The sequence below is a fragment of the Gymnodraco acuticeps genome, unplaced genomic scaffold, assembly GCF_902827175.1.
Source record: "Gymnodraco acuticeps unplaced genomic scaffold, fGymAcu1.1, whole genome shotgun sequence".
Taxonomy (NCBI): domain Eukaryota; kingdom Metazoa; phylum Chordata; class Actinopteri; order Perciformes; family Bathydraconidae; genus Gymnodraco; species Gymnodraco acuticeps.
In genome coordinates, this window is record NW_022990590.1 from 2,823,446 (window position 1) to 2,845,310 (window position 21,865).

At 40.5% G+C, this 21,865-nt stretch overlaps 1 protein-coding gene across 3 annotated transcripts in view; it reads left to right on the top strand.

Annotated features, from left to right (window-relative positions):
• The window catches only part of LOC117554280 (kelch-like protein 29), a 217,804-nt gene that overhangs the window by 96,639 nt on the left and 99,300 nt on the right, over positions 1 to 21,865 (top strand). For all 3 annotated transcript variants that reach the window (XM_034228635.1, XM_034228637.1, XM_034228638.1), the window contains one exon: positions 19,821 to 19,968. In XM_034228635.1, the coding sequence (XP_034084526.1) occupies positions 19,821 to 19,968 (148 nt within the window). The remainder of the gene's footprint in view (positions 1 to 19,820; positions 19,969 to 21,865) is intronic.

Genomic DNA, 21,865 nt, shown 5'->3' on the forward strand with positions numbered 1-21,865 from the left:
ATCAGGCACTGCTCAAAGCTGTATTCTGTATTAAGTATCACTATAGCAATGTAAAAAGCACTTTGTTACAAGTAAAATTCTTGCAAAAATGTTTTTCTTCCATAGTTATAATCTTAGACATTTGAAATGCAAAGTCTACTTGGTACTGCAGTATCTTATTGTGTAATTTGCAGATGATACTCTCACCCCTTAATCCACTCATTGAACTTCAAAGGTTTTAGGTTAAAAAAAAACAAAAAAATACGGTACCACAAAGTCCCCATTCATCCATTCAACCTCTATACCTGTTTGTCCTGTTGATCATAGCAGGGGTTTACCCAGCATGCACTGGCTCAGCTTGCATGTCTGGCCTCATGCAGACACAGCAGAGGGAACCACTGAGCCACTGTGCCTCCCTTCATGACGATAAAAAGAAATGTTGAAAAACTGCAGAGTATTTGGAAACTATTGAAGCAATAAATCTGGACTGTGCATCATAGTGGGGACGTTTACTGCATCTTGCACAAATATTGTAAGAAGTGCCTCCATAAAAGATAGCAAAACATTCCACCAATCCAATAAAAAGATTCAAGTATAGCAAATATTTTAGAATTCCTGTAGTTATTATGTCATAAAGACAAGGTATATTAATTGCATTTTAAAGCTGTGACTTGCTGATTGAATTTAAGATGACGTCATACAGCTCTGGACAGCTTTAGCCCCAATTCTCCAATCCTATTTCACAAAAATTGGTCCAGTCCTAACAGTCCTTGCTGCTTTTGGCTGCAGCCACACGAGGACAATAACGGTCGTGTCCGCTACAGTTCTCTATCTAGGAAACGCAGATAACGATAACTGGTCCCAAGGTAGGTAGATCTGCGGATGAAACGCTCTGGGGGGCCAAACGGTTCCGTGTCTACGCGCTATAACGATCATTTCCTGATAACGATGACGCAATAGCCCCAGTTTTTCGATCCCGGTGTCTAGCGGGACAGTGCACCCAGTAGGAGCTTCCAGCTAGATTTGATGGACATAAACGCGAGTGAAGTCTAATCGGACAGGAGAGGAGACACAGCTCTTCATGATCACCTGCAGCTCCGCCCGCTGTGATGGAGCGATGAGCGGAACAAAACACACACTTCAAGTTAGATCATCACCCGTAGCTATTTTAATTACCTCTCAAATTACCTAAACTAGTTATATATATGTTTATTTTTTTATAAACATACAACATATATGAAGGAGTTTACTTCCGGGTTTTAGGATGCGTCACTGTGGTTCTCTATTGCATGTGGACGGAAGACTTTTTTTGATAACAATTTCAGTTGGTTTCCGTTATCGTCCTCGTGTGGCTGCAGCCTTAATCACCAGTGGGCCATGAGTTAACTCTAAATCCCTCCTAAACCCTGACACATGTTGTTCGAAAGCCTCTCCCGCCACAAAAAAGGTGCGAATCACCAGACAACAATGAAGGCCACATAGCTTGTATTCCTCTAATTCTGCTCTAATAACAGTAGTGCCTACTATATTGCAGCCGTAATCAGATTGGATACTGCAGGGAAATAACAGTTGATAATGTTTGAAGAGGAGGATAATATCCCTGTTCAAATTAGTCTGCAAATTGGAATGGAATAAATTGTCTGTTCAACATAATATTTTACCGAGTCTAGAGGCAAAACATTGCAAAAGAAATTAGATTATGATTACCAAATGTAATTCATCTGCTGGATTACACGACTGGTTGTTTGACGTAGGTAATCTATAACAGTAATGTGTAAAATTGTTCAAGTTATCTATCGCTAACATGTTATGGCACCGTTGACAGAATAGTGGATGTTCTGTAATAATGTTGCTCAGTGCAAAATAAAGCTCTGTTATCTTGAGTAACCGATTAAAATTTGCATAAATGTAATATGAGGTTTTTAGCATCGCTCAGTTTTACTGTTAAACTCTGTTATCAGCTCTAGTTATTTTCAACAAACTAGAAGTCAACTAATTTCCCTATAATCAATTATTGTCAGTCTAACAGCTTGATTAAATCAAGTAATTACTTTATAATTGCTTGGTGCTGCAGTGGAGCACTTCTTTACATACTGGGGCGATTATGCCTTAAATTGCTACACAGGTGGGCGAGCAACTCTGTGTCCTCACTCTCATCATCACAGCATTATTAAAGGAGTACATGACACCTCTTGTTGTCCCTGACTGGTTTAAGATGGACCAATCTCTGAGTGCGGCGCTGTTGTCTCGCTGCCAGTGGACTGGGCGGTCTGTTTCAGTTTCATTCTCCGCCAGCTATGCCAGGAGGTACTATCATTTGAAGTGTGTGTGTATGTGTGGTGGTTTGACACATAGAACAATGTAAGGTATGATTGTCGTATCGCTGCTCGGCCCCCCCATTCCATTATGACACCCCCTGTCCATTTGATCCATTACTGGTGTTATTACTTTGAGGTATAGCTTAAATGTCAGCCCTCTTTAAATCATCTTTGTTTTTCTCCAAAATGTAAACAGCAAGCCTCGGCCTCACAGCACAGCTTTCTTTTTGCGTTAAAGTTGTTCCCCTTGTTTGAAATTCTCCAGCTGCCACTTCAAGAAAATGCCTGATTTCTAGGGACTGTTTGCGAAGTCTTGCGTGTCCCTCAATGACACGCTGTATGTTGGAACCGAGCATAAAGAGAACACCCTCAAGGTCAGATTTGAAATTGAAACAATTTCAGCACAGGACTTTATGGGAATTACCATGCATCTGAGGGGGCAATAAATATTAACAAACGTGAGTCAATTGCAGTCTGTGTACAGCGCTAGCACCTGTTATTTTTAGGGCCACGGTTTATGGTCTTTCTTTTTGCTTTAACTGTCGGAGATCTGTGACCGGCCTTCCAGTTATGTCATCATTTGATGGTCTTCTTTTTCCTGCGTCCTTCCACAAATTGGTAGTCAGGTTCAGAGCTATAACAAAAAGAGTATAAGAAATCATTAGCATACCATATCATTTCAGTAAAAGGGACCTATAACAGGATCTGTCACCAATTGAAATGCAAATAATGTATGTTGTTCAATTGAAGGACAATGCTTCTGGCAGATGGTTTAATCTGATACTGCTAGAAAATGCTTGCCAGCACCTCTATTGACTTTTATATGATGGTGCCAGCGACTGGGACATTTAGAGAATATGAAGTGCATTCTGTTCTAAGACCATGTCCTTCATTAATAAAGATAGCTCCTCAAGTAATTAAACCTAGCATGTCATGATTCACCTCGGCCCACAGAATCGACCAGAAACGGATGTTAATATCTCAGCTTAAAAGGGCAATCTGAGTTTGACACAATAGGACTTGTATTGTTCACTCGTTGGACAACATCTTTATTGTGTTTCAACAAGCAAGTAATGTCAGATACTGCAAACATTTGCTTTTATATTATTTTAAGAATGGCAGTGTAAGCTGCTTCACATTAAATCAAAGAAACATGAGGAACCATCAGTTTGTTAATCGACTGAGTTATTCTCTCGGGCTCTGTTAACCCAGAGTAGAGATTTGTGAAAATGAGTTTTTGTCTACTTATTGTGACATTTAGATGAACTTGGAAATGAAACTTGTCTTTTTTGCAGAGCATTGTGGTTTTGTGTCTGCGTGTGTTTGTTCTCTCTGGAGAATACAAGCAGACTGAAGACCATGTGTTCTCCACAGAATGATTACCTTGACGAGGTTAGAAATGAACAAGTGCATCTGAAAAAACCATCTGCGATTCACTGAACAACAGCTGATGATTTGAACCGTGTTGCCTACGCACTATAAACTTGGCGCAAATAGAAAAGCAAAACCTTTAAGATAAGCACAGTCGCTGTCGCTTTGTGCGTTTCTTTCCCCACATGATTGCATATTCTTATACCAGATTGTTTCAAGAAGTAACTTTAGTGCAAAAGTAAGTCTTGGTTGTCAATAAGCAGAGACACAAAAGAAAGTAATAGAAATTCTGCCGCTTTATTAGTGAATGTCTTGAACCGTAACATATTTGTGATACACCCAATGTGCCCTGTTGAACCACCCTGCTTCAAGGGCAAATATAAGCTCTGTTTTAAATCACACAACAATGGACACAAATATAAATTCCAGTGAATTTTTATATAAATAAAATAAAATATTAAGTTACCATTTCCTAACGCCTGTTGCTCAGGAAGTCGTCCAACAATCGAAAAGTGTATGTGCATGTGAAATAATTGTGCCTGTGTTTCTGGTCGTTAGCCACTTCTGAGGGAAACATCTCAGTCTTTACAGTATCTGCTAAATACAAGCTAGTCGCTAACTCTTTCTGTCTGCTCTGCTGTTTGGTGTAGAGCAGGTCGCTTTTTTACTCAAAACAGCTGCCTGCTTAACAAACTGTAAAAAGAGTGTATTTGTAGGCCAGACAACTGAACTGAGCTAAAACTCGTATGAACCTTCTTGAAGCCAAGGTGCACTGTAGAATCAGACGATAATCATCTCATCACTACAAAAGATTCCTTTTACCATTTTTATTTAATACATTGTTAGTGAAAGAGTATCCATTACAGCCGCTATAAGTTAACAATATATGTTTCCAATACATCAGCTCAATCTTAGTACATTAACCAAATGCTAGTTGGATACTAAATGAAAGATTACCTTACAGAAATCAATCATTGCGGGATTGTCTTTTATCGCATAGACATTTTGATATTGTTTTCATTTCACGTTACGTGGCTGTATTATGCTTTTGTACAGTAATTATAGTAATTACGCTTGGTCCTCCCGCAAGATTGAAAGTGTAAAAGCCCAATGAGTCAAAAAGTAAAATTAGCATTGTAAGCCAGCATGAAAGAAAACGGCACCTTTTTGCTCTTTGAGATGGACTTTTTGAATCACTTTTTACTCACCGTCTATAAAGCAGATGCACTCAAGTCTTTTACTCTTTAAGTTGCGAGCTGACATTTTTAAATAGCTATAATTTGTCTCCACGTATTCACTCCCTGGCATAATGGTCCATCCGCTGTCTCCAATGTTCTTTATTATATATTAAACTGCCTCTCAAACATCTAGGTTGAGTTATCATCACAAGGTATAAAGAGTTTTTGTTATCTTGCCGCTGAAGGAACCTACTTAAATTGTGTTGTGGTCAAAAAGAAAGAAAACATGAATATTTATCAAGCGGAACTACAGGGAGAAGAAGAAATGTAATGGTTTATCTAATTCAAATCCTTTAAATGGGTTTGGAGCAAGGTGAGGATGTGACTAGAAATCTCTTGGTGTGTGACCTGCATATTTCCCTGGTAAATGAGACATTAAATGATGTGCCAGAGGGAAAATGGGTCTTTTCAAGCAGCACACACTGTTCCGATCATCACAGATAACCAAGCTGGAAGGCCAGGGACCTAATTTAAGGCTATTTACCATGCGCCAGATTTTCAATGAAGCTGCACCCGGCTGCAGCAATGGGCAAAAGAAAATAGAGATTGAATTCAAAAGGATTGAAACCTTGCATAGCCCACCAACACGATCATCTACATTTTCAAAAGTTTACAAAAACGTTTAATTCATCCATCTAACCTTGTTGTAAATGTTTTCTGAGCTCCTCAGTTTTAGTACTCTCCCTGAAAATGAGGCAACCCAACAAAGAGGACCCACTTCGATCAAAACAAAGAGGTGGGATGTGATTAATTCCAGGGCACATCTTCTGGCTGTATCACCCTTGACTGATTCATCAGACTTGAGCAACAAAAGGAACACTGTTTATTTAATCAGTTGTAATCCTGGATCAGCACTAAAGCAGGAGTTGTCTCTAAATGAGTGATTGTTGTCGCTTCTCGACATGTTTAGGCACGTTGCAGTAGAGGTGCAACAATACATGTTTAACAATGAGATCCCTCCCCCCCAGCTCCCTGCCTTTTGTGTGTCTTTTCTTTATCTGCTGTTCTCCACTCACCTGATTCATAATCTTCTTGACCATGTTCATGTCCAGCTCGGTCAGACTGTCCTTTAACAGGAATAACAGCATCATTTGTTTGAGTAAATTCCCAATGAGGATGTTTTGACCTTCAAGTGACAAATACCTCTATGCCTCTATTTGATCTGTTCACAACTGGCATAAAACCCCATCTCCACATTTGTCTCAACTTACCGCTTGTGATTGGACCCATTTCCCTGCACTATATTTAAAGAGACAAAGAAAAAATACTGTTCTTTTAGACCAGGGGTGCCCAACCTTTTTTGAACCGAGAGCTACTTTTAAAGTTGCCAGTCTGCCGAGATCTACCAGTCCAAATAGAGAGGCGTAGCTATTACTGACAGCCTACTACCAGGTAAATACACACTTCTACTTGTATAAAACTGACCTTTGTACGATTAATACTTCATAAAATACTGCAGATCCTTTATCTTACCTCTTTCTAATCTACACACATACAAGTATTTAACTGAAGTTACACAACAGTGTTGTTGATACAGAGTTGGAGTTTATTCACACGTCACACTACAGTGGGTAATGTTTTCAAGAAACATTGAACAGTGCTGCCACATATGACACAGGAAAAAAAGAAAAGACTCTGAACCCTTTCTTTGCCATTATATAAAAATAGTGTTGCTACAAAAGTATAAATTAGGCTTACTAATAAGACAACTCAGATCTGAAGCTACACAGGAATCTGCTGCCAAAGTGCAATAAAAAAGACAACATTAATAGAATCAAACCATTTTTTTGTTGCATTTTAGTAGAATATAAAAATAAATGCCTTTAAAATAGGATGCAAGCAACACTAGTTTCTTAACCTGAATTGATCATAGACTATAATCAATTTAAACAGAACAGATCTGAATGTTTGCATTCTTATACCATTTTGTACATTAATTATAATGAATAAGTTCAAACAAACTAAAACTTACAGCTGATTAATAACGGTATCTAACTTGAGTTTTTATTATATCAAAAACCTGTTGAAATTCTACTGTTATTTTTACTGTCCCCAAAAAGCGCGTCGGCAGCCTCCAGGAATGCTTCTTTCACAACTTCGCCGTCTTTGAAAGACTTCATGTGTTTCGCAAGAACGTGACTGACACGATAAGATGCTCTGGTAGCAGCCTTGCTCTTGTTGTTGGGCCTGGTGAAAATGGACTGCTGTGCATTTAGCTGTCCTTTCAGGCCCCTCCCCTTTTGGGAGCGTAGGGCAGAATTAGGAGGAAATTCCGTCTCGTAGCGTTTGTGCACTGTTTTGAAATGCCGCTCCTAAATTACCCTTCTTCGATAAAGCCACGCTCGCATTGCAGATGAGACAGATGGACTTTGAATTGGAATAGATACAAAAATAATCATCCTCCCACTCGGAGTGAAAATGATATATTTTGGGCTTTTTTGCTTCTGCCATAATTGCGGTCTTGTGTGTGTGCGGACTGTCACTCCTGTTGACACGGTCGGACAACAACGTCAGCAAAATAGTGCCCACTGCCCACCAGCCACGCCCCGACACATGGGGTCACGCCGGCCAATCACAAAGCTTTGATGCGTTCAAGTGCATTATTCTGGCACAGGAACATTATGTTACAGGACATTAACGATAAAACAGAATGTTGTTGTTCTATTTTTAGACACATCTCGCGATCGACCGGTTGGGCACCCCTGTTTTAGACCAACAAGAGGCAGCAATCTCTGCCTAGTCTTCTGAAATAAAGAGAAGGAATCTAAACATAACTAACATATTCTTATTAGGGCATTTATACGATGAGAGTTATGAAAAGCAGGTATCAACTATGCATTTTGTGGTTTCCTTTGGAATTGTTGGTTTTCTAAAATTAGTTTTTGCACTGCAATTGGTACGTATTGTTCAAAAACCCACCATTGTATTCACTTGTAGAAATTCTTTATAAAACGTGCAAATGCACCAGGTAAAGAATCCCCTGCACCTTGCTTGAAATTGCATACTGTACACACAGTTATTATGTGTGTGTAGAGGCACTATGTTTGCCAGAGAGCTGTTCGTAAATAGGTTTTTCTTTGCCTCGGATAAGTAACCCTAGGTTGAATAATATCTTCTTAAGGTAAACAAATAAAACGGTCAAATTAAAGCTTCCTAATGGCTGCATTATTAAGTTCTGCTCTAAGCACTTACTGCATGTTGGAGTTGTTGTTCCAGTAATTGCTGGTATTAAAGTTTATTTGACAGTGACAGAGGATGTTGTGAACTCCCTGCAGCCGGAGACTTTGCACCCAAAAACCCAGGCCCTTCTTTCCAGCCAGAGTTATAGCATACTTGACTCAGGAGAGATTGTGAACCAATGAGAAAAAGGCGGACATTTTTTTCTGTTTCTGCACTCAAATATACTGCCTCATTTCATCGGCTTAATGGCCTTGTTTAAATGAGCCTAATGACTCTCTCTAATGTCTGGGCATGGCCAAGAGATTGTGACTGTTCTCGCAAGCAATGTCCTCTGCATGCACATTGTACAGTATATCTCCATTATGAAGCCCGGCCTCTATGGAAAACACATCCTATTTATTGTCTCCTCTCTTTGGAATAATACAAATATTTGACAACCGCTCCTCTGATAAGCTGTAATGTGTATAGGTTACAGTTTCTGGCATATTCTGAAGCATTATTTAGCTACATTTGTGGCTTGTGTTCAGTAATAGCGGAAACAAGTTGAATACCTCAATTTCATCGGATGGTTTGAATGTAAATGCTACTTTTAGCACATTGCTTCCCAGGCAGTAGAGTTTTGACAACTGAATTGAGTGCTGGAAAGGTCACTGAAATGCTAATGCCAAAATATAATTTCAAGTTGGCTCTTCAAAATTCACAGACAATACAGGACAAAAGGGAAATGTTAAACGTACATATCCAGATGTATTGGCACTTATTGCAGTCTTTGTGTCACAGCTTGGCATGGCTCTTCCGGGGCCCCGTCAATTTAAAATGTGGTAGTTTCCATGTGTGAATTCAACACACTATGTTATGGATCAATTTAAATATTGGACGATGCTTGGCGTCAACATAGATCAATATGTAGGCGAGCTTCCTGATGTGGTCTTAACCACCGAAGTGGTTCCATTATGCAAAGCGCTCTTGTCTAAGACACATGTAGAAGCACATGCAGTGGAATATGTGACAGGAAATCAATGCTTTTCTGATGGGGACTGAAACCTGACAGCTCAATAAGCTTTGGAGGGAATATGTACCCTACTATTCCTCCTCGTCTTCCCCTTCCCAGAATAACTGTATCCTATTCCTACAAGGGACTTAACGGCTCAACCCTGCAGACTATTTCAGATTACAAGCTCCTGTCAACGAGTGCACAGGGAACTGGTGTGCAGGGTTGTGTAAGGGAAATAGCAATCTGTATAGAACACCGATGCTGTTGCTGACAACAGATGTGTCTTTAAGACCTGTCTCCAGAGGTATCATTACCTCATTCAGATACAGTGGAGAGGTTCTGCACACTAGTGGTCAGGAAGGGGGACCTTTTAGATACAACTTTAGTCAAAACTGCATCAGCTGCTACAGAAGAACACATAGCATATATTGCATTTCTAGAATGTTGTGCCACCCCCTCTTATTACGACTAATTGGTCGTTTTGTTCTTTGCCTACTAAGATTTCTTAGGTCTCATATTCCCTCTTTATGCTAATTTCATGCCGGATGACTTATTTTCGAGAAGCTTTCCAGCACATTTCTGTTAAACATATGAAGTGGTGCATTTGCATGATTCTACAAGCTGTACAGATAGAATCAACTGACTGATTTGATGACAACATTGTGTGAGTGTGGGTCAACAGCGACATCATTTCTTCAAGTACAAACCTAGAAAAAGTTCTTTTTTTTAATATTACTATATCCAAGATTGTTGGATCCAAGAAACATATAAACTATTGGTGATCTTGGTTTTGCATTTTATTGATCATGGGTTGTTTGATGTGTCTCTTTATACAAGTGAGACGACTGAGAGAAAGAAGACACTTCAAACCCTAACTCTTTGCACATTGTTATTCTAGTTTTATATTTGGCTGCAGGAACATCTTTTAGCAATGTGAACTAAGTGATTAATCATCTAACTCATGAATATGTATCTCATCTGTCTGTGTCCATGAAGCAGAAACACTTTCATCTCTCACATTATCACAAAACAAACAAGTAAATCTAATAAAGAAATTGAATCATTTTATAAATGCCAGAGGGAATAAATATTGGCCCTTAATTGCATTTCAACCACTTTTTTTATTTTTTTGCAAATCATATGCGTGCATGTACCTGACACAAACATCTAAAGCAAATCTTTCCCTGATACCTGTGACTGATCAAATAGACACTGAACTGTTATTCTCAAGACTGGGGAACAATGGGGAAGTTCAGAGGGATGCCAACTAGCTGGAAGAAGTTATTCTTGACACATGTACTGTTTGTTGTTGATTTAGTCATATAAGTTGGAGGACTTGTGGGTTTGTTTGATTACTTTTAAACTAGAATGTAACACCAGTGTATGATTCTGAAGTAGGATGCATTTAAAACCAAAAAAACAACAAGGTACTGGTAGTAAAGATTGTGTGTGTGTGTGAAGTACAACATTGACAACTACATTGATTTGACCTCTTTTCAAGATTTTCATTATTTCTATTTAAAAAAGAAAAATACAAAGGGGATAATAGTCCAGAGATATTTATGCAGACTTCACTTTTATAACTAGGTGCTGAATGTTTTCAACATTTTTCGTCTCCGCCAAATTGCGTGCCGTAAAACAAGCATGGAGAGATCAACCAATCTTCAAAAAGATCCTAATTTTACTTCGACACAGGATATGGACCTTGAAATTACTTTTGCCATCTCTATAGAACAGCATTAGCATTTGAAAAACATTCGAAATCCAAATCAAGAGAAACTCATTCACGAGTATTTGAAAGGCGTCTCTAAACACACAGAAAGGCCTTTTGCATAATAAATCCTCCCATTATTCAAGCGATCGTCTGTTTATACACCTGCCGCAGTCTATAGTTCATGGCTATTTCTCAGTTTCTTTAGGACTCCTAGGTCTCTAATGATCCCTGCATGTCTCCCAGCATGTCTTTCCACTGTATATCTTATGCTTGCATTGTGTGGAGTCCCCACTGAGCTTGCAGTGGAACAGAGCTGCACTGACCACTTCATCTTGTGGAATAAACCAGTCTTTTTGTCTCCTCTTAAACCCTGGGGGAGCGGTGCTGGAGCTGCAAGACTGGAACCTTAAAGGTGGGATCACTGCCACATGTGGCTGCCTGTGCAATGCTTTAATGTGTCTTTTTGACGGATAAAGTCTCAGGCCAGGCGTCCATATCCCTGCTTGAGTCATCTAACTCATAAAATAGATCTGGAATTAGAATTAACACATTTTGTTTTATTGTGAACCTTAATATAGACTAATAGAGGATATTTAATTCCTCTTACTAGTAAATGCTCTCTGGTGAATACAAAGGCTGAAAAAAATAAGAGATAGTAAGCGGCTCTTAGGCACACTGGTAATTATATACCTTAGTGGAGTCACTAGGGGTTTTGATTTGACAGCACTGATGCAGACTCTGCTGTACCTCACTTAATATGGCTATTTTTAGGAACCCCCAAAGAAAGGTGATAGGCACTCTGTAGCCAACTGGCATATTCATTACAGTGTCCAGAGTTCATCTGAGTGGAGCTGATACATTGGTTATTGTGCTCTCATAATGTTGCAGGACTGTTTCATTAATTAGGCACATTTGCAGCACATACTGGCCATTGGCGTTGCCTCCATTTTCAGTTTAATTACTCACACTTGTAAGCCTTGATTAGATGTTTTGCCTTCCAGGTGTTAAGGTGATGTCACACTGTATAAACTAGGGATGTAACGATACCAAAAACTCACGGTACGATAATATCGCGATAAAAAGTCCACGGTACGATATTTATCGTGATATTGAAAAATAAAGAAAAAAATGTGATTTTTTTTCCCCTTTTTTTTTTTAATTACTTTATTAAATAATAAATCTGATTTGTACAGCATTTTAGTAGGATAGTAGTATTTTAAAGTGTCAACCAGAGGTCGCGTTAACCGAATATTTTCCGTCTATGACGGATTTTTTTTAACAATGACGGAAAAATCTGAAAGCAGTCCGTCATTTTGACGGATTAGAACAAACTCGGAACAGCGCCAAAGTTTCCCCGCAGCAAGGCTCCGGTGTTATGCATGCCTGCCAAAAAGCAAATGATACAGTTTCTAAACCCAACTTTGCCGTACAAATCATTGAAATGTCTGAGTTTTGGCTTTACGCTGTGCGCACTCCCGCGAGGTGCAGTGGGCATGCATAACACGGCGCTAACAGTTCACGAGCGTGCGCCCCGCCCCCCCCCCCCCCCCCCGGTTGACAGTTATCTCTCTCTCTCCCCCCCAGAGTGTAGCGGAAAAATCTAGAGCAACCTCTGTCAACAATATAATAATCAGACCCTGCAATAGAATAAATCAAGTTTCACTTTAATTTTTCAAGTAACTTAACTCTAACTCACTCACTCAGCATCATCAAGGTTATCTTTTAGGAATATGAGCATGTCCACAGTTCCAGGTGGAAGTTGGGATGTTTGGGCGTTTACAATATCCCCTGCTGTGGAAAAAACTCTCTTGCTTGGTACTGATGTTGCTGGGACATGAGATATGCTTTGGCCATGGGTAACAGCAGTGGGTAAAACTGTGCATTGTCTCTCCACCACTTCAAAAACAATACAGTTGTTGCCAATAAGGTGAGGCTTATTGACAGGGCGAGATATAAATATACTGTTGGTACTTGGCAATGTCTCTAGGTATGTACATGTAGCCCTGTAAATATGATGTCCTTTATTATTATCTGTTGTTTTATGTTCATGTTGTAACATACTTGCTGCCATGTTGGACAGGTGTCCCTTGAAAAAGAGATTGATGATCTCAATGGGACCATCTGGTTGAATAAATCAACTATTTTAATTGCAAATTGTATGTGTTGTAAAATTCATTTTAAAACTCCCCACACAGCACTCTTGGCAAAGTAGATATTGTTTCCCTTCATATTGCAATATCAATATAAATTCAATTGATTCTTTACCGCTAAATGGCTGTTCGTCCAGTTAACGCTAAATTATTACAGCCACACATGCACTCAGTGCGCACCCACCCAAGGCTACTCATAGCAGTCACTTTGCTTCAATTGACCACAGACAAGAGCTACACAGTCATCTCTCTTGGTCTCCAAGGCTTCTGCTGTGACAGGCAGTAGATATTTGTTCCCCAAACACTCACCACACATCAGGCAGGGTCACAGCCTGCTGGAGACCTATGTCTCTCACTGTGCCTGCCAGTGCCAACGGAGGGCAATAGGGTTTTCTGACATACTCTTCTGGGAGGTGTTACCATGACATAAGGATGTCTCCACAGCTTGCATGTCCAAGCACTAGTGCCCCTCTCTCAGCTGCCTCACCACCGCAGCTTAGTCCCACAAATAAAACATGTTCACGAATCCGCTGCTTTGTCTGCAAGAGAAAAGAAAACACACGTAAAAGAGGGTTTGAGGTCGGGTTTGGAGGGCAAGCGCTGCAACCTCTGAGCACTCATGGGATAGTTTCCAGTTCTGATTTTCCGCTGAAGCTTGTCGGCCTCGCCCCTCTGATCATGCCTCTCTTTTCTTGAATGTGTGCGGCGAACCAGGAGCTCGCCGAGCTGTCGGAGTGTCTTAGCTGAACATTTCACTGGAAGTGAAGTCCGTTCCCCTTCAGTCGTTTGGCCCGGGGCTTGAAATGATAGCGTCTGTATCCATAGCCCCTTCTGTGGTGCATCAATAGCATGTACCCACAAGGCACCTGTGTTGTGTGTTTTCATTATGTTTGTCTCTCGTGCTGCCGGGGGTCAGTGTTAAACGTTGGCGTCTGGAAGGAGCTGCTTTGTTTGTATTTTCAATTTTTAGTGTGCAACTCTATGTAATGGCAGACATTTTTCTTGTTTAAAGTGATATTGCCTCGATGCAGATGGTGATTTCAGATATGACATGTTTTAAACTGCCGTATTTCTTCAAGAAAGTGGCAGGTGTTCTCAATGCTGGCAAGCCAAATGAACTTAGTCAACCTTTTTTTGACTTCTTTCAGGTAAATAATGTTATAGGTTTTTTTTGTACCTATAATGGTATTTAAACAAAAAAATTCGACTTAATATAATCTTATTTCACTGAGTTCTCTGTATCCTCTGAATGAAGATAGTATTTTTTATGATATTGTTTTGAATTGTATTAATGCATTTAATGTATTGCCCACCAGTATCCGCAGTAAGGGATTTGATAGGAGCTGTGCTAATAGTCGTTTCTGCCTGAAAGTGTCAGTTACGTAGGGATACATTTAGTATAAGCTTAATTTACAAGTAGAGGTTTGACTTGCACACAAGATCCACTTTTTAAAGTTCAAGAAAAGCAACGTTTTGTGTCTTCTACGATGCAATAGATATGTCGAATCGCATTGTCTGTTCACATTTTTAAGTGAAATACAATGGATCCTGTGTAGAAAAAGAAATATTACCCCGATTTCTCTCTGTCCCTAACCCAGTCTGCAGCCATCACACTGAATACGCACCTTCCCCTTGAATCGCATTACGCTGTTCGGCATGTTGGAGCACCACTCCGTTCTAAGATGGCTGTCAAAAAAAATGGCGCAGTAGTCTCTTTGTTTACTCGTGAGATGCTCTGCTATGTTCCAGTTGAATAGATTGGACACAGCCACCCCGTGGTTCGGCTCCAGCATTCAGCACCATTATGACAGAAACCCAGAACAAATCCACTTCACATTTAGGTGTCAGAGCGTTGTCATGGAAAAGAGATACCTCTATACAGTAAGTGAATAATGTTCGAAAGAAAATTAGTTGTGCGCTTTTGTACTGTCCTTAGCGCTGCTGGTCAGTGTCAGACCACACTTGGTTGGATCTTTTGGACGGAGCATGAGGAGGAAAAATATCTTTTTTTCCCCTCCATTTTAGAAAAATTGCAAATTATCTGTCAAAGGCAATGATACGAGGCTATTTGATGGATGGGTTTGTCTTATTCTGCCTCTCAATCTTTCACTGCAATTTTTTTTCTCCTTTCCTCCGAAGGAAAGCCATTATTTCCATCACCCTCCACATTTCAGCCAAATTCGCTGTATCTGTCCATGCCTGGCCAAAGGGAAGAAAAAGCCATTCTGTCGAAGTTGAATTTCATTTCCTCTCCTACAGTACACATCGTTTTTTTTCTATGATTTGTTCATGGTGCGGGCTTACAATGCAATATATTATTTTACGGGTAAACACAATATGGCAATACTCGGCGGTGACTGCTATTATTGAAATGTGGTTTATAATTACATTTGTATACATGCATCTCCCCGGAGATAGTGTGCAGTCTGAGGAGATGTTTTTTTTTTGTTATGCATTTAAATTAAACCATAATGGTGGCTCCACACTGGACCACCAGAAAACAGGGACATTCCTGGTACGTCTATTTGGAATAGATTAACAGATAAACCTATCAGGAAAACAAGTGCCCATTAAGAGGCCTGATTGTCATGCCAGCTGAGTGAATTCACTCAACAGTGAACCTCTTTGTCTGCTATTTTTTCTAAAAGTGTTGCTACTAGAGAAACACTGAACCTTAAAAGGTATAACATTATTAACCAGTGTAGCACCGGCCTGCATCTTGCACCTCTCATTGTGTATGGTAGTTGTGCTGATGACATTTCACTATATTAGCTTTTCACTATTGTAACCTACCTGTTTTATGTGAGTGTTTGTGCTGGCTCGTTCGCCATTAAAGACCCAATCTCCCCTTCATTCTCCCTTCATTCTCCTTCCCTTTTTTTCTTCTTTTTCTCTTGCTTTTCTCAAAACCTCACACTACACTGCTGTTTTTGCTCAGAGATGTTATTAAATCTCAAAGCAGTTAGTTGACTTGATCAGTGTGTGCTGAAACGTTGTTTACCCCAGTGGGCCCTGGGTGTTATAGACATACTCATCCCTCTCTCTCGCTCTTACTTTCTATTTCTCCCAGTCGAGCAATAAAGTGGGGAAACTAAAGCCCTCTCTTATCTGAATGGGACCACTACATGTTCAAGCTTAGGTATACTGGTCCATACCAAAAACACAATAGGCACAAAGAGCTGCAGCTTATGAGAATGTCCATTGTGGTAGTTTTATATGGATGCCTGGTGTCCTAAACCGTGTTACTGGTGCAATAACTCACCCAGACAAAGGCTGGCTTGAACAAAATTCAAAGACAAACACAAAGCCATAAGCAAACGTTTTCTGTTTGTTTGGATATGGATGTTGTGGATAACTCAAAACAATCAAAGCCGAGAGTCCTGGATCACCACATGGCCCCTCCTATATGTACGCACAGCAGATGGTGGCCAGTGGCAAGATGTTCTGGTAGGCATTAATGCTGCTTACTATTGCGAGATGGCATGGAGCACATAATGACAGATGTTAGTGTTCCCCATGTCCAAGAAAATAAGTGATACGCTAGCCAGACTCTAACAGCTGTCTACCCGGACGGAAGAGCAAAAGTATTATATTAAGGCCTGATGCATCTTGATTTTATCTTGCTCTCTACAATACACTGATTTGGCATATTTGCAACAGTCCGACATTTGAGAGGGGAAAGAGCCTTGTAGTTCTGTGCATGCATGTGTTTGCTTATATATAACTGCATGTGTGATTGCTCAAGAGGAGCAGATGGATAGCCTTCTTATCCCTGGCTTTGGGATGTTGTATTGTATTTTAAACTGTCTTTCGTTTATATATCAAACACTTTATCACTTAACCCATTCAAAAAAGAAAATGTCTGCTATTAATTGCATGTGTGCTGACATAAAACTCAAGGTTCATCTGCTTAAGAATAATCGTAATGTGTGCTTTCATCAACATATGCAAATGAATGTGTATATTGTAAGTATGCAAGAGTGTATGCAAGTTCCATATTCCACATTTGAAGTATGTGGTCCATATGCACTAATGTTTGCTTCAGTAATCAAATATAAAATCCCCAGCCAGCTTGACAACAAACACAGAATGGCTTGGCACGACTTGAATATTATTTATCTGGTTCCCCTCCTCCACTCCAGCATGGTTTTTGTCGAGTCAGAGGAAACCATCTGCTGCCCGGTGATAATGGGCGGCCAGGGAGGAGGGGACTGGAAATGGGGAGAGAAAATAAAATTGAGAGAAAATGACAGGCGCTGTCCCAGAAGCTCCAGTCCCTTCCTTCCTACCTGCAGCAAGTCTGCCATCTTAATAAACATCCCGTCTGATATCTCCTGGCTCCTGTGAGTGTGTGTGTGTGTGTATGCGCACACCTGTGTGTGTGCCTACACACTTGTGTTTCCACAGTGTGTGTCTTTCCCATCTAACCTTGATCATTTCCAACTCAGAATTGTTCCTGAGCCCAGCTGATATGCTGTCAGTGATGGCGCTGACTAAGGCACTTTTTCCCCCCGCTATGCTAAGACTGTGACAGCTGAATTACCTTTCAGCAGGAGAGATCTTTCCAGTTTTTTTATCCTGTTTTGAGTAAATGGGTGGGAGTATTAATGAGGGAATAATATTAAGGCATGTGCAGGGCCAAAGGAAAGTAAGAGTAAACTCTGCGAGGTAATGAGGAGTAGCCTTTATATAGCGGAAGGTAAAGCATGGCTGGAGAGGAATACAGTAAAGCACAGAGCGAGGAGGAAAAAACTCTCATTAAAACAAATAGAGAGTTATAGAAAACAACTCCTCACCTTGAAAATGGTCCGGATTTTTCCATCCCCGAGTCTCCAGGGTTCTCGGATTGAATTGAGCGCTTAGGGCATTCTTTGAGTAAACCATTTCAGTTTTGTCTTGTCTGAAGCCGACAGGTTGAGCTGGACAAAAAGACTTGACAGCCGTTCTCGCCCTAAACCCAGCTTCATTCTCTCACTCCATCCCTCTGTCTTCTACTTTGCCTTGAGATGTTTTCCTTCACTGTTTTTTTCCCTTTCCTAGCACTTCCAAACTGTCAGATAACTTTCAGTATGAATTTATCAAGCCAGTGACACTCATTGAACCTGTCTGCTATTGTGAAGTTGTTTATTACGGAGCAGATGTTTGGCTGCATCAACACCATGTAATGTCTTTAAGTGTTAAAGGCTCTGTAAAGCTGTGATAGATCCATCTTACAGCAGGGAGGTTGATTTTCCTGCAACGGGATCGATGCGATATGTAAAGCTGAACATGAATTTGCCACCAACTGAAATGTTTGGTTTGCTTTTTTGTCGTGGTCGGGCGTTGCCGACACAGCTGTCGGAATGCACGATGGCATGCTTGATAAAGTGGATGTCAGGTCAGGGAGGATAATGGAATTGAAGGATGGAGGGAGGGAGGGATGGAGGGATGGAGGGGACACAGGAGGGGCCTGGTGACCAGGTATTTTCTATTAACTCAGGAGGCCTGCTGGGTCGAGGTGGGGAATCAGGCTTGGCTCTGCCCTCTCCCTGCCTGGTGGTTAGCCCTAGCGTCCAAGCTGCAGACAGGGAGAGGCCAATATTGCTCAGGGGTCCAGTGGTGATTGACCCGGTGTTTTCATCAGCCTGGGCTTACCTGATAACATTCCTTACCCCCCTACCAGAGCAAATATAAAAAGTTGTGGGTGCATAGCACGGCTTAGGGAGCTCTTAGTTTGGTCTGGTGAAGTTGCATTGGATTTTCCCAACCCCACACACACATTGTCTCCCAGCTTTTCATTTTCTTTTTTGAAATTACATTTTTCTCTTCTCTCATGCCTGCAAAAATGATTTCATTGTATTTACTCTATTTGTTGTATTTGTGTTCAGAATACTATTATTTCACTTGACTGAACACAATGTTTAATTCATTGCAAAATTAAGATATACAAAGTCTCACGGGGAAGGCTCTGAATTTGAATTTAGCCTACACTAGAACGTTAATTGTTATTAGTATATAAAAAGGAGAAATACTGGTCTTTCTGCAAACACTCTTGAGGCCGTGAACAAGATGTTTTTTTCGCCCTCATTCCCATTATATATATATAGTCTGTAATCAGCACTCACTTACTGCTAATAATATACCGTGCTCCATCATCACAGCTCTCTTCAGGGCATTTCAAACAGATTGATGACTGTGATTTGTTGCTTTTTTCATTCAAGCTATAACATATCATATTTTGTTTTACCAAAGCTGCACTGGTTGGGATTTATTGATCAAGTGGCGCAAATAGTTTTGGTCCTTATTAAGATAAGATGGACCTTTATTTATCCCGATGGGGAAATTCAGGAGTTTAAAGCTGCAACAGAGTGAGAGTAAAAAACTTGACATACAAATTCACGAGAGGATAATACAATTAAAAATAACATTGTATAAGTAACTGTTAAAACGGGATATCACAACAAGGTAAAACGTTTATCATATTAATAAACATATATCCATGTTTGAGTTTGGGTTATTAAACATGTACATGTACAGTATGTGTGCTGATTTGAGTACAGGTCAAATTCATTTGTACAAACAGTGCAGATTTGATGTAAGTACAGTACGGGTTACTTTTAACTGGTTGCATGGTTAGCCCTTGGTTGTGCAGCCTGAAGGCTACAGGCACAAAGGACTGTCCGAGGCGCTTAGTGCTGTGCCGAGGAGGGATGAGTCTTCACTAGCTCTGCATGGACGAGGTGGGAGGGGTTCTTAAGGATACAGTCCAGCTTTCTCCTTGTCCTCCCCCTCTGCCACCTCCTCCACATTGTCCAGTGTTGTATTGTCTTGGAAACTCCTTTTTTTATCTCGTACTACACTCTAATGAGTTATGTTGTGGTTTATGCTGTTTTTTAGGTATCAGGTCTGTCTCCCGGAGATAACCAGACCCCAGGACTGCTGCTGGCCCCAGGGGTGAGGTGGGGGCAGACACCCATCAACCAGCTCACACCCTGGGATACAGATGAGCCCCCTGCCAAGCAACATCGAGACAGCGAGCCCACTGGTAATGAATCACACACACACAACATTCACATACAGGTGTGCCTATGTACTGACATACACAAGCACCCACACCACCTGATGTACGTTGTTCATCATTGCACAGCAGCAGATGTATGCATGTACACGGACCAATCGCTTGCACACACACTTATGTGTTACACCCCAGACAGATCTGGCCAGCTACACTAGCATCTAATGCTAATGAGACATAGTTGCTGCTTTTCCCTACATAAAACATACACTTGCCTCCAAAACAGCATACTTTACATACACAATCATGCATAATTAACATTCAAAAACACCATCTTTACATAAACCAGTTCAACAATTTACTGTATATAATTATAGAAATGTAAGTTTGATATCAAGGGGTAAAAAAAAGAGGGCAAAGTGTACACACTCACAGGCTTCCAGTCCCCCACCACCTTCACTATGCTCTCATTTTATTGTCCCTGTTAATGTTATAGTGTCACTAAATGAAGCTGATTTAGTCTAAATTAAACCTATGAAAGGAAAAGTCCTCCAAATGATCTTCACCAGATCTAATTTAGATGTCGACCTTATTCTATTCATGCCCCTTTTACGACGTGTACAGAACAACAGTGGCACAGCAGAGCAGTGTGCACGCCTGACATCAACGGGTTAAACCATTGTTGAAGTTTTTTACTTATTGTAATGAACTCACCCAGAATGGCTCTGCCCTAGAGCAGTTAATTTCCTTCTCTCGCTCTGCTGGCCTCTGCCTCCTGCTCATCACAAATGTCTCATTTAAGAATAATACTGGCACGGAGCATGTTCCACTGGAAATTCCTGCTCACCAAATCCAGATTGAAGACAGCTGCTACTCTGTGGTAGCAAAAGCATCAAAACATGTTTCTGCCCTCCTGTTACTGCCTGTGCCATCTTATTGTAATTTGCATGTCTTACATATAGATTGCTTCGTGAATGAATTATTAATCAGTTTGACTCAGGAGGGATGCTTCTCGAGGAGTGGGGATCTCTTATGATGGAAGCATGCTGTTGAGATATGAGTGAATGGAGCACTGCGGCGATGTGCCCCCCTGCTGTGTGACCACAACCCCCAGCTGTGCACTGAGGGGCAGGCTGAATTGACCATGAAGCTGTGGAGGTCTTATTATAGTGCGTGAGCGCCCCCTTCCCCCCACCCACCACCACAACTCCAACACCCACACTTCAGCTTGGAGTAAAGCCTGAGTGAGATGTCACAAACCCAGCACACTGTCGCATATGACACTCAATTCTGAGCATAGTGTTGCATATTGATTTGCATGTGTGCGCTATTTCAAACTGGGACTGGCGTTTGCAACGAAGCCAGCTCCTCTCCACACTTCACTGAACTGTGTTGCCAGAAAGTTCGTCTGCCAACTGTGGCAGAATTAATCAACGTTTCCTTTCAATAGAAACTTCACTGTTGTGTCTTTTCAAGAAAGTTTGTCCTTTGGAAGATTTGTTTCTACTTTACTTTCTTTGTGCGAAAATAGCTCTTGTTTTGACATCATGATTTAGAAGCAAATTGTGGAATATAAAAAAAGTACATGGAATTTTTAAAAGGTAACACTGCATTTTTAGACTCATTATGAGATACAACGCAGCCAGCCATGTAATATTAATGCACATTTAGTTCAACTTTGCAGAAGGACCTTTGAATGTAGGCCAACGTTGGGTCATGATAATCCAATTCTTTGACAAATGAATTATTTATTTTGCTGGTTAAAGGTTAAAGAAATTGTTAGATGAAAAACATAAAATCGGAGGACGGAGACTTTAATTGCTTATCAATGTTATCACTGCATTACAAACTTAAAACTTCATACAGTAAAATGTAGAGTTCTTATACTAAGCCATTTAATTTGAATCCTTTTATCAAGATGATCCAC